This window comes from Labeo rohita, chromosome 3 (genome assembly GCF_022985175.1).
Source record: "Labeo rohita strain BAU-BD-2019 chromosome 3, IGBB_LRoh.1.0, whole genome shotgun sequence".
Classification (NCBI taxonomy): Eukaryota; Metazoa; Chordata; class Actinopteri; order Cypriniformes; family Cyprinidae; genus Labeo; species Labeo rohita.
The window spans coordinates 33,870,681-33,882,244 of NC_066871.1; the positions used below are offsets into that span (position 1 = coordinate 33,870,681).

Below are 11,564 nucleotides of genomic sequence, written 5' to 3' on the forward strand. Positions count from 1 at the left end.
GATCGCGGCTTCGGTATGTGTTTCGACCCCCTGTACTGCACACGACTGCTGTGCATTATAGCTCTAAAGCGGCCAGTCTAGTCAATGCTTGTGTTTATACCCGCCGCGCTGCGGCTTGTTGAAGCGGCTCTCCGTACTGCATTGCTAAAGTTAGACTAATCCTCCACCTCGTCCCTACACACCCCCCAACAATTTGAATTTCCATAGGTGGGATTTAATTTAATGACATTCTAATGGACTGCATTGTAACATCTTTGCATGTGGAAAACAAACGTTGCAGTTTAAAGGAGCTGTTCATTGTAGTTCTTGGAAAGAGATTTTTTAAAAATGAAATATCTCCGTTTGGAGTGGACTTTGAAATTTGTAACTTTGTAGATCTTTTTTATGCCCAAAGATACAAACCACACACTGACTAAAATTCAAAAAGTGAAAAAGCATAATAGCACCCCTTTAATAAAACAGAATAGGTGGTTCAAAAACAGCAAGTAACATGCATGAATACTTATCTCAAATCCGTTAAATACATTTTTTTTTTAACAATATAAAAATACACAGTATTCTGATTATTTCCATTTTTATTTCACCAAGATTCAGCTCAGTTTCCCTCTATATATAGTATATGATCTTAATACATGATAGTAGTATTAAACAAACATTAGTAACATTTTTCTTGAATATTACACTACATTAAAAGAAGTCTTCTGCTCACCAAGGCTGAATTTATGTAATTATAATACTGTAAAAACAATAATGGTGAAATAATATTGAAATTTAAAATAATTCTTTTCTGTTTGAATATATTTTGAAATGTACTTTATTCCTGTGATTTAAAGCTGAATTTTCAGTATCATTACTCCAGTCTTCAGTGTTGCATGATCCTTCAGAAATTATTCTAATATGCTGATTTGCTGCTGAAGAACCATTTATTATTATTGTCAATGCTGAAAACATATTTTTGTGGAAACTTCAATACATTTTGTTTTGGGATTCTTTGATGAACATAAAGTTCAAAAGAACAGCATTTGATCAACACAAAACCTTCCAGCTCTCATTTCTTCATCACCGCAGTTACATCAGTAAACACCAGAGGGCAGTATTTGGCACAGGTTTCATAGTGGTTGCATTCCTGTAATGAGAGAGGTTGGGAATTTAGTGTTTATTTGTGGCGTTTATAATTAAGGGAGAATGTTTATCTCATCCAGATGCTTGTTTCTGCATTTGAAGCTCTTCTGATTTGCTTCATGAGTTTGCTGAGGAGTGTTGTGTTTTCATACAGCTTTACAGTGTGCGCCACTTTCACACACTGAATTTAACCACTGTACTGTGTGATATCACAGCAGTCACACTCCAAACTATGAGTCACCACCTAGTTTATTTTGGCCCATTGTGGTCTGCTCAGATCTTCCTCTGTATTGCCCATGTTTCAGACAGCCGAGACTCTGTTTCTGGTCCCTGCTGAACAGCATCCACAGCGGCCGTAAACACATCCAGTCACGATCAGAACAATAAATGTCACTGCAGGAAGAATGAAACACGGCGTTAGTCACACGTTTTGTTCTCAAATGACTACACTAATGTAACATTTGACTGCTATCTCTTCAGGAAGTGCTATAGTAGTGGCTTCTGCCGGTTTTTAGGAATTTAATGAATTCTAGTGATGTGTGAAGAATGCTATTGTTGTTAAAGTAAGCGCAGATTTCTTCTTTATTTTTCTTTGTAAAGTAAAAGAAACTTTCAGAACTCTTGACCTCCTTTCCAGCTGCAGAGCGACTTAAATCCTTGGATTTGTGACATTGGAAACCCGAAACGTTAACATATGTCCTCCCACATTTACAGTCAACTGCTTGTTAGAGTTTTTAATGTTGGTTTAAGTGCTGTACTCTCACTAAAATAGCAAGCTAAGTATGGCCTGGTAGAAGCCTTTAATCGCAGCAGAAGCTCTTGTGAGCTCTCCGCCTTGTGTTCAAATAAAACCTTTTCCAAAATTACATGAGATGTGGCCACAGTGGAGAGATGTAATGATAGTGTAGTGATAGGGAGCTTACAGAAGAAGAGCGCGATGATGAAAAACGCCGTCTGCGTGAGCGGGTGGGCCTGAGGAAGACCTTGCAGTTTGGTCCAGACGTTCTGGAGAATTGCCATCATTTCCTCTGAAGCGCTCATTCTGACTGCAGAACGTTGGTCTAAGAACAAACACAGAATATTGACTATCAGTCTCATTGTACAGTTTAAATGTCAAAAAAAGACTGAAAGTGTTGGGGAGGAGGGTGTTTTTATGTAAGTGTCTTTAGAAAAGTTTCCATGGCATTTACTTTTTATCTTACTTCTGTGTAATGCCTAACAAAGTAGCATTTATGAGAACAGCGCTGCTTTGTTTACAGTGGTTACTGGGGAAACGGCTATGTTTCTAACATTCCGAAAGTACCACCTGCTGGTATAGATAGCTAGCAAACTGTAGGCTGCAGTAACTAATTGAAAATGACAGTAACTCGCAATTAGGGCTGCCCCCTAATAGTCAACTAACCTTTAGTCAACGAGAAGAGGCTTGGTCGACCAAAATGTTATTAGTCGCTTAGTCGCAGAAAAACAAAAATTCCACATGAAGTGGCAAAATCTTGCAGTCCATGATGGACAGATCATTAACGGCTGGTCTGTGTGGTAATATAGTACATCGGGCAGGACATCCAAGTGCTCACCTACCATTCATTGATCTCAAATATGGCCTTTCATCTGAAAGATGTATGTAGTAGCAACTTTGCATGGTTGTTCAATCTAATGTTAACCTTCAAAAATGTGCGCTTTGAAGTGTCTGTGCAGAGTGTGGAAGATAAACAGTAGCGCGCTCACTTCATGACAGATGGAGGCATTGCTGCGGTCACTTGCTCTTAAAATACTCCATCATTTTTGGTCATACAGATAAAAGTAATACTTTAGAATAGGGCTGGGTGATATGGTCAAAAAATTATCACGATCATTTTTTTCATATCAGTCGATATCAATAATGTCAGGGTTTTTTTGACAGATTTCAAGACAGATTTTTGCTGCAATGTGAAAGTTGTAAAAACCAGATGGTTTGTGGCTTTAAAAATTCTTTATGGTCAGAACAAGACAAACACTTAATGTGGAAAAAAAAAATCTTAGTTTTGCATGTTTTAAGGAGTAATATTGTTTTAAATCAAGAAACAGGTTTGTGTTACCTGGTAATAATAATTATAATAATAATAACACATGTTTTGTCTCTTAAAAATACACATTTGATAGTAGCTTGAGTTAGGATGCAGATGTAGATTTATGCTCATTATCAAAACCAGTTATATCTGTAAAAATTGTAGCAACCTCATTTTTATATGGAGAAATGTAATTATTCTGACTGTTTGAGGATTTTTTTGTTTGTTTGTTTGTTTTTATACATATTAAACCTATTTAAAAAATCATAATAAAGCATAATGCTGCTAAGAATTGACAAATACTTATTATTATTGTCTCGTTGCTATTATATATGTATTTTAAGTCATTTTAAAGGCTATTGTTCACTTAGGTCTATTTTTATTGCTACAAAAAAAATTATAATTGTACGATTACTCAATTAATCGTCAGAATAATCAACAGATTACTTGATTACCAAAATAATCATTAGGGACAGCCCTGCTTTCGAATCTGTAAAGACTCTACGTTTATTTGTGTGCACTCAGAATAACAACGAAACGCTGCGCTTTTGTAAAATAATAAAAGCAGACAGGATGTGCTTTCTGCTCTCTCAGTCTCTGTGAACTTGAGTGTGAAACTTTAAAACTCTGTGTATACTTGCCTTACAGACATTAAAAATATATCTATTGAGATTGAAAAATCTACTTTGAAATGAAAGCAAATAGAAAACAAATGTTATCGGATTATGTAATCCGTATGAAACATGCATACAGGCACATCACTACTGTGGAGATGACAAGTCAGTGTCGTCAACTTTATCTCTTAAGCCGAAAACAAAGAAAGCACTAGTTTATCAATAACTTAATGCAGTCTCCCTACTGTTTTTCCCTTACACATTGATAATCTTTGCTTCTTCCGTTGCGCTGTGGCAAGCAGTGGCAAGCGTTATTATGATTTTATTGTTTATTACTAAACGTGCAACTAATAGTCGACTAATGCTTAAAATGAACGATTACTAGTCGACCAGAAAAATCTTTAGTCGAGGGCAGATTGAGCGGGTGAACCACTGATGCTAATGCACTCTAGTTATATAGTGTTAGGGGAGAACCCATGCTCAGTTGCTCCAGTGCATCATTGAAACATGATTTCAGGCCTGCCCAAAAAATCCTGAACACAAAAATGGTTAAAAATTGTTTAACTGTCTAACTCCACTATTCATTACTACATAGTTCACAGTCTTTGTGATGTATTTTCAGCAATACATTTATTATGTGTTTAGAAACAATTCTCGGAATTGCCTTTTTAGCTGCTAGAGGGAGCATTCATTCAGGAGGCAGGGGTATTTCACAGTTGAGAGAGGTGGCAGTTTTACTATGAGTGGGCGTTCTGTTTGGGAGCAGAGAATACTGCTTATTTTTTCAACATTTTGATACCTTATTTTATTTACTTACACTTTTTCACTTTAAATAAAAAAATTAACACTTCTTCCTTTGTGACAAACTCTGAACACACATTTTAATATTGCCACAGACTTTAAGAATCCTGCAAAGATGCTGTCATAAAATATAACGTGACAACGACACTTCTAGTTTCTAAAAAGAGCTGTTTTCGATTAGTGCTTCATTGTTGTGAAATATTAGCACATTTCATGTTTTAGATTACACTGCAGCTGGTGTTGGCAGACTTGTTTTTCTCTCAGGCATCATTCAAACCCTGTGTTCACAAAAGGCTCATTTAACTCTATAAGCATAAAGTAATGGTTATCATGAGAATAAATTGTCCTATTGTGTTGTCAGTTTATGTGTTGCCACTGGCAGTTATTAGAAATGGCAGCATTTCAGCCATTCGTGCACAGTGTTTCCTGTGTGGAAACAGTATCTTTCTTCCGTTTCACAGTGGGTACTTCAAGCAACTTGAGAAAAAAAACTAAAAACAGAACCTGCTAGTTGAACTAGTCATTAAATTTCTGCTGCGGTGGGTGTGTTTGCAACATGATAGATGCCTGTGGGTGTGCCTTCATGGTATAAAATGAACCCTGCTGATGAAAGAGTCATTCCTTGCTTTGGATTTCCTTTTGGATTCCCGTTCTGTATGGAAGCTGACATGTACAGTGTTTATTTCTGTCTGACCTCTTTATTACATCACTAGAAGTTCATCAGAACACTGTGATGTTATTCAGCTGAGTGTGTTATTCCTACTAGAATTATATCTGTTTCTATATATACAGTGGGTACGGAAAGTATTCAGACCCCCTTAAATTTTTCACTCTTTGTTATATTGCAGCCATTTGCTAAAATCATTTAAGTTCATTTTTTTTTCCTCATTAATGTACACACAGCACCCCATATTGACAGAAAAACACAGAATTGTTGACATTTTTGCAGATTTATTAAAAAAGAAAAACTGAAATATCACATGGTCCTAAGTATTCAGACCCTTTGCTCAGTATTTAGTAGAAGCACCCTTTTGATCTAATACAGCCATGAGTCTTTTTGGGAAAGTTTTTCACACCTGGATTTGGGGATCCTCTGCCATTCCTCCTTGCAAATCCTCTCCAGTTCTGTCAGGTTGGATGGTAAACGTTGGTGGACAGCCATTTTTAGGTCTCTCCAGAGAAGCTCAATTGGGTTTAAGTCAGGGCTCTGGCTGGGCCATTCAAGAACAGTCACAGAGTTGTTGTGAAGCCACTCCTTCGTTATTTTAGCTGTGTGCTTAGGGTCATTGTCTTGTTGGAAGGTAAACCTTCAGCCCAGTCTGAGGTCCTGAGCACTCTGGAAAAGGTTTTCGTCCAGGATATCCCTGTACTTGGCCGCATTCATCTTTCCCTCGATTGCAACCAGTCGTCCTGTCCCTGCAGCTGAAAAACACCCCCACAGCATGATGCTGCCACCACCATGCTTCACTGTTGGGACTGTATTGGACAGGTGATGAGCAGTGCCTGGTTTTCTCCACACATACCGCTTAGAATTAAGGCCAAAAAGTTCTATCTTGGTCTCATCAGACCAGAGAATCTTATTTCTCACCATCTTGGAGTCCTTCAGGTGTTTTTTAGCAAACTCTATGCGGGCTTTCATGTGTCTTGCACTGAGAAGAGGCTTCCGTCGGGCCACTCTGCCATAAAGCCCCGACTGGTGGAGGGCTGCAGTGATTTTTTACAACTTTCTCCCATCTCCCGACTGCATCTCTGGAGCTCAGCCACAGTGATCTTTGGGTTCTTCTTTACCTCTCTCACCAAGGCTCTTCTCCCCCGATAGCTCAGTTTGGCCGGACGGCCAGCTTTAGGAAGGGTTCTGGTCATCTCAAACGTCTTCCATTTAAGGATTATGGAGGCCACTGTGCTCTTAGGAACCTTAAGTGCAGCAGAAATTTTTTTGTAACCTTGGCCAGATCTGTGCCTTGCCACAATTCTGTCTCTGAGCTCTTCAGGCAGTTCCTTTGACCTCATGATTCTCATTTGCTCTGACATGCACTGTGAGCTGTAGGGTCTTATATAGACAGGTTTGTGGCTTTCCTAATCAAGTCCAATCAGTATAATCAAGAAGAAGATCAGAAGAAATGGACAGCACCTAAGTCAAATATATGAGTGTCACAGCAAAGGGTCTGAATACTTAGGACCATGTGATATTTCAGTTTTTCTTTTTTAATAAATCTGCAAAAATGTCAACAATTCTGTGTTTTTCTGTCAATATGGGGTGCTGTGTGTACATTAATGAGGAAAAAAAATGAACTTAAATGATTTTAGCAAATGGCTGCAATATAACAAAGAATGAAAAAATTAAGGGGGTCTGAATACTTTCCGTACCCACCGTGTATATATATATATATATATATATATATATATATATATAGAGAGAGAGAGAGAGAGAGAGATAATTTAGGTCAAATGCTATTTCATATGGAAGCCCGTTTCCACCACTGAATAAAAAAGGTAATTGGAACTTTTTATCTCACAATTCTGACTTTTTTACTCGCGATTGTTTTACCCAGAATTGTGAGATATAAACTAGCAATTGCGAGCTATAAAGTCAAAATTGTGAGATATAAACTTGCATTTTCATTTGAATTGTAAGATATAAACTCAAAATTCTGAATTTTTTTTTCTAAGAATTACAAGTTTATATTTTGCAATTCTGACTTTATACCATGTAATTGTGAGTTATGATGTCAGAATTGTGAGATATAAACTTGTTCAAAAAAAAGGAAGAATTGCAAGTTTATATCCCACAATACTAAATTTATAACTCACAATTACAAGTTTATATCTCACAATTCTGAGAAAAACGTCAGAATTGCGAGATGTAAACTCACAATTGCGAGGAAAATAGTCAGAATTGTGAATTTCAATGCCGGAAACAGACTTTCATAATTTCATGCATTCTGACTTATTTACATTGCTAAAGAGTTGGTTTCTCATGCTACACATAGTCAAAGTTAAAAAAAAATAAATAAATAAAGATCACTCAAAAAGTGAATTGGTTTTATATGCCAAATACACTCCATATAAGTTTCATTAAAGGAGAAGTTCACTTCTAGAACAAAAATTTACAAATAATGTACTCACCCCTTTGTCATCCAAGATGTTCATGTCTTTCTTTCTTCAGTCGTAAAGAAATTACGTTTCTTGAGGAAAGCATTTCAGAAATGTTCTCCATATAGTGGACTTCTATGGTAACCGCAAGTTTGAACTTCCAAAATGCAGCTTAAATGCATATTTAAAGGGCCTAAATGATCCCAGCCAAGGAAAAAGGGTCTTATCTAGTGAAACAATTGGTTATTTTCTAAAAAACTTACAATTTATATACGTTATAAACTCAAATGCTTATTTGATCTAGCTCTGTGATGTGCATGTGTACTCTGCGTAATCCGGGTCAATACAGTTAGAGAGAGGTAAAAAAAAAACAAAAAACTTCCATCTCATTTTCTCCTCCAACTTCAAAATCATCCTACATCACTGCAGAAGTACCAACCCAGTGTTTACAAAGTGAACATGCAAAAAAGGTAAAACTAGACAAGACGAGCATTTGAGGTTAAAAAGTATAGAAATTATATATATTTTTAGAAAATCACTGATCGTTTCGCTAGATAGGACCCTTCTTCCTCAGCTGGGATCATTTAGAGCCTTTTGAAGCTGCATTGAAACTGCATTTTGAAGGTTCAAACTTGCAGGCGCCATATCAGTCCACTATATGGAGCAAATTCCTGAAATGCTTTTCTCAAGAAACATAATTTCTCTGCAACTGAAAAAAGAAAGACATGAACATCTTGGATGACAAGGGGGTGAGTACATTATCTGTAAATTTTTGTTCTGGAAGTGAACTTCTCCTTTAAGTTTTTATCAAGTATGGCCCTGTATGATGTCATAAAGCATGGAATTCCCCATATGAGCACTTCTCCTGGAAGAGTAAATAAGAGCACATAAGTAGAGCAAGAGCACGCTCATCAACGTGTTTCATTCACGTTACTGAAGTCATTGGCAGCGCAGCACAGGACTTGCTATTTTGTTTCTAGATCACGAGAAGCTTTTTGGTTATGAGGGAAAGAAAACCTTGTTCAGCTTTCGAAAGAATCCAGCATTAAGGGAATTATTTTTGTCAGTGTCCACTTCGCAAAAGCTGTGTGTGCTCGTGACTCTTTAGCTCTGCCCACAGCACGCTTTAACTGTTTTCAGAGATAAGCAGTACAGCTATATCCATGCCTGTCAACACTCCCACTGTTAACGGAGTCTCCTGTATTTTAAACCCATCTCTTGTTTTGTTATTTCTCCTGAGAACCTCCGGTAATTTGTATGGCCCAAACCTCTTAAAGGAGAAGTCCACTTCCAAAACAAAGCTTCACATATAATGTACTCACCCCCTTCTCATCCAAGATGTTCATGTCTTTCTTTCTTCAGTCGTGAAGAAATTATGTTTTTTGAGGAAAACATTTCAGCATTTTTCTCCATATAATGGACTGCTATGGTGCCCCAATTTTGAACTTCCAAAATACAGTTTAAATGCGGCTTCAAACGATCCCAAATGCGGTTGTAAACGATCCCAGCTGAGGAGTCTTATTTAGCGAAACGATCGGTTATTTTCATTTAAAAAAACACAATTTGTATACTTTTTACTCTCAAATGCTCGTCTTGTCTCACTCTCCCTAAACTCTGTGTATTCTGACTCAAGACAGTGATGTCGAAAAACTCGTGCAAAACTCGAACAATCGTATTTTCTCCCTCAACTTCAAAAATCATTTCAAAATCATCCTACATTGCTGCAGAAGTACCGACCCAGTTTTTGCAAAGTGAACATGCAAAGAAGATCAAACACCCTTAACAAAAAAGATAAAACCAGCAATATAAGATGATTTTGAGAACATGAAATGGGAGTTTTTCGACATACACTAACTGTCATGAACCGGAACAAAAACAGTCCAGGCAGAGTAAGACAAGACAAGTGTTTGACATTAAAAAGTATATAAATTGTATTATTTTTATTAAAATAACCGATCGTTTCGCTAGATAAGACCCTTCTTTCTTGGCTGGGATCATTTACAACTGCATTTGAGATCGTTTAAAGCCGCATTTAAACTGTATTTTGGAAATTCAAACTTGGGGCACCATATCAATCCATTATATGGAGAAAAATGCTTAAATGTTTTCCTCAAAAAACATAATTTCTTTACGACTGAAGAAAGAAAGACATGAACATCTTGGATGACAAGGGGGTGAGTACATTATATGTGAATCTTTGTTTTGAATGTGGACTTCTCCTTTAATATGAATAATCACATCAGTACATTATTCCAAGGTTGTCCAGTTTCCAGATTTTTTTATTAAACACATCCTACTCACACAATTGACACATCATACAAATTTCAACCCATTTGTGACCTCAACCTGGCAATCTACAACACAGTTGCGCCGTTGATATCTGCGCAGGTAGTAGATGCGGGAAGTTGAATCCAGCATCACTGCTCGAACTTTTGCCATGGCGTTAGAACTGGTACACCATTGTCGCTTGCAAAAACACAGTGGCAACGCCATAGGTGGAAAGTGCAGATTAAGGGGTGGTAATATTATAATAAGATCCTCTTTCTACGTCACCTGGGGAGCAAAACCTGATCAACTCACGATTTTTCACACGCTTGTGGAGAAAGGCTTACCAAAAATGTACTTTGTTGTCCTTTTTCACATTTTCTGGGTTGGTAGATGCACTGGGGACCTGATTATAGCATGTAAAAAGTGAGATTTTCATGATGTGTCACCTTTAAATCACCCAAATGTTGACAAGTATGCCTGTATCTGTCTTTTATAAATCTGGTGAAATCAAACACGCTTCAGAGATATGAAGAATGCAGTACTACTCTGTAGTTACTCATGATTAACATGAGATTGGCAGAAACTGTGTTATGTCGACTTTAAACTTACATTCTCTTTAGTATGTCAGATGTGAGTTCTCAAACCAGCTATTAATTAGTGCATTTTACTCATGCTATGACTCAGGAAACATAGCTTTGTATGTCTGTAGTGCATTGCGCTTTTAATTTTGTCATTCAGATTTATAATTTTTGTTCAATAAACAGTCATTGTTTTGAGAAATGTTTTGCTTGAAATGTGTAAGAACAGAAATAGAGTAGGCATTCTCTGTTTGGAGTAAACTGAGGCATGCTCTCCACAGTTCAATGAAGAATCGCATTTAATTTTTGTGTATGCATCCATATGATAATACGTAGTTACAGTTGAAGTCAAAAGTTGACATACACCTTGATGAATCTGCAAAATGTTATTTTTCCAAGATAAGAGGGATCTTACAAAATGCATGATATTTTTTATTTAGTACTGACCTGAATAAGATATTTCACATAAAAGATGTTTACATGTAGTCCACAAAAGAAAATAATAGTTAATTTATAAAAATAACCCAGTTCAAAAGTTTACATACACTTGATTCTTAATCTTGTTCTTACCTGAATGATCCACAGCTGTGTGTGTGTCCCTTGTTTGTCCTGAACACTTAAAATATTCCGCTGTTCTTCAGAAAAATCCTTCAGGTCCCACAAATTCTTTGGTTTTTAAGCATTTTTGTGTATTTGAACCCTTTCCAACAATGACTGTATAATTTTGAGATCCATCTTTTCACACTGAGGACAACTGAGAGATCATATGCAACTATTACAGAAGGTTCAAACGCTCACTGATGCTCCAGAAGGAAAAACAATGCATTAAGAGCCAGGGGGTGAAAACTTTTGAACAGAATGAAGATGTGTACACTTTCCATATTTTGCCTAAATATCATATATTTTACATTTAGTACTGCCCTTCAGAAGTTACAGAAGATACTTACATGTGCCCCAGAAGACAAAATAAATTAAACTTACCCTGATCTTCAAATTCTAAATGTTTTCACCTCTCCGACTTTTTTGCATGGTGTTTCCTTCTG

The 11,564-nt window shown here is 36.8% G+C and overlaps 2 protein-coding genes across 3 annotated transcripts in view; one reads left to right on the forward strand and one right to left on the reverse strand.

Annotated features, from left to right (window-relative positions):
* The window catches only part of recql5 (RecQ helicase-like 5), a 36,003-nt gene that overhangs the window by 6,077 nt on the left and 18,362 nt on the right, over positions 1 to 11,564 (forward strand). The gene's annotated exons all lie outside the window — the stretch shown is intronic.
* Positions 419 to 11,564, reverse strand: part of smim5 (small integral membrane protein 5) — a 12,360-nt gene continuing 1,214 nt past the window's right edge. Inside the window, exons 2-5 of one of the 2 annotated variants that reach the window (XM_051106208.1) lie at positions 11,503 to 11,564; positions 11,092 to 11,275; positions 2,046 to 2,183; positions 419 to 1,515 (exon numbers count right to left, since the gene is read on the reverse strand). The exon at positions 11,503 to 11,564 is cut by the window's right edge and continues 127 nt beyond it. In XM_051106208.1, coding sequence (XP_050962165.1) covers positions 1,424 to 1,515; positions 2,046 to 2,163 — 210 coding nt within the window. In that variant the 5' untranslated portion in view covers positions 2,164 to 2,183; positions 11,092 to 11,275; positions 11,503 to 11,564 and the 3' untranslated portion in view covers positions 419 to 1,423. The remainder of the gene's footprint in view (positions 1,516 to 2,045; positions 2,184 to 11,091; positions 11,276 to 11,502) is intronic. The other variant, XM_051106207.1, reaches the window with a different exon arrangement.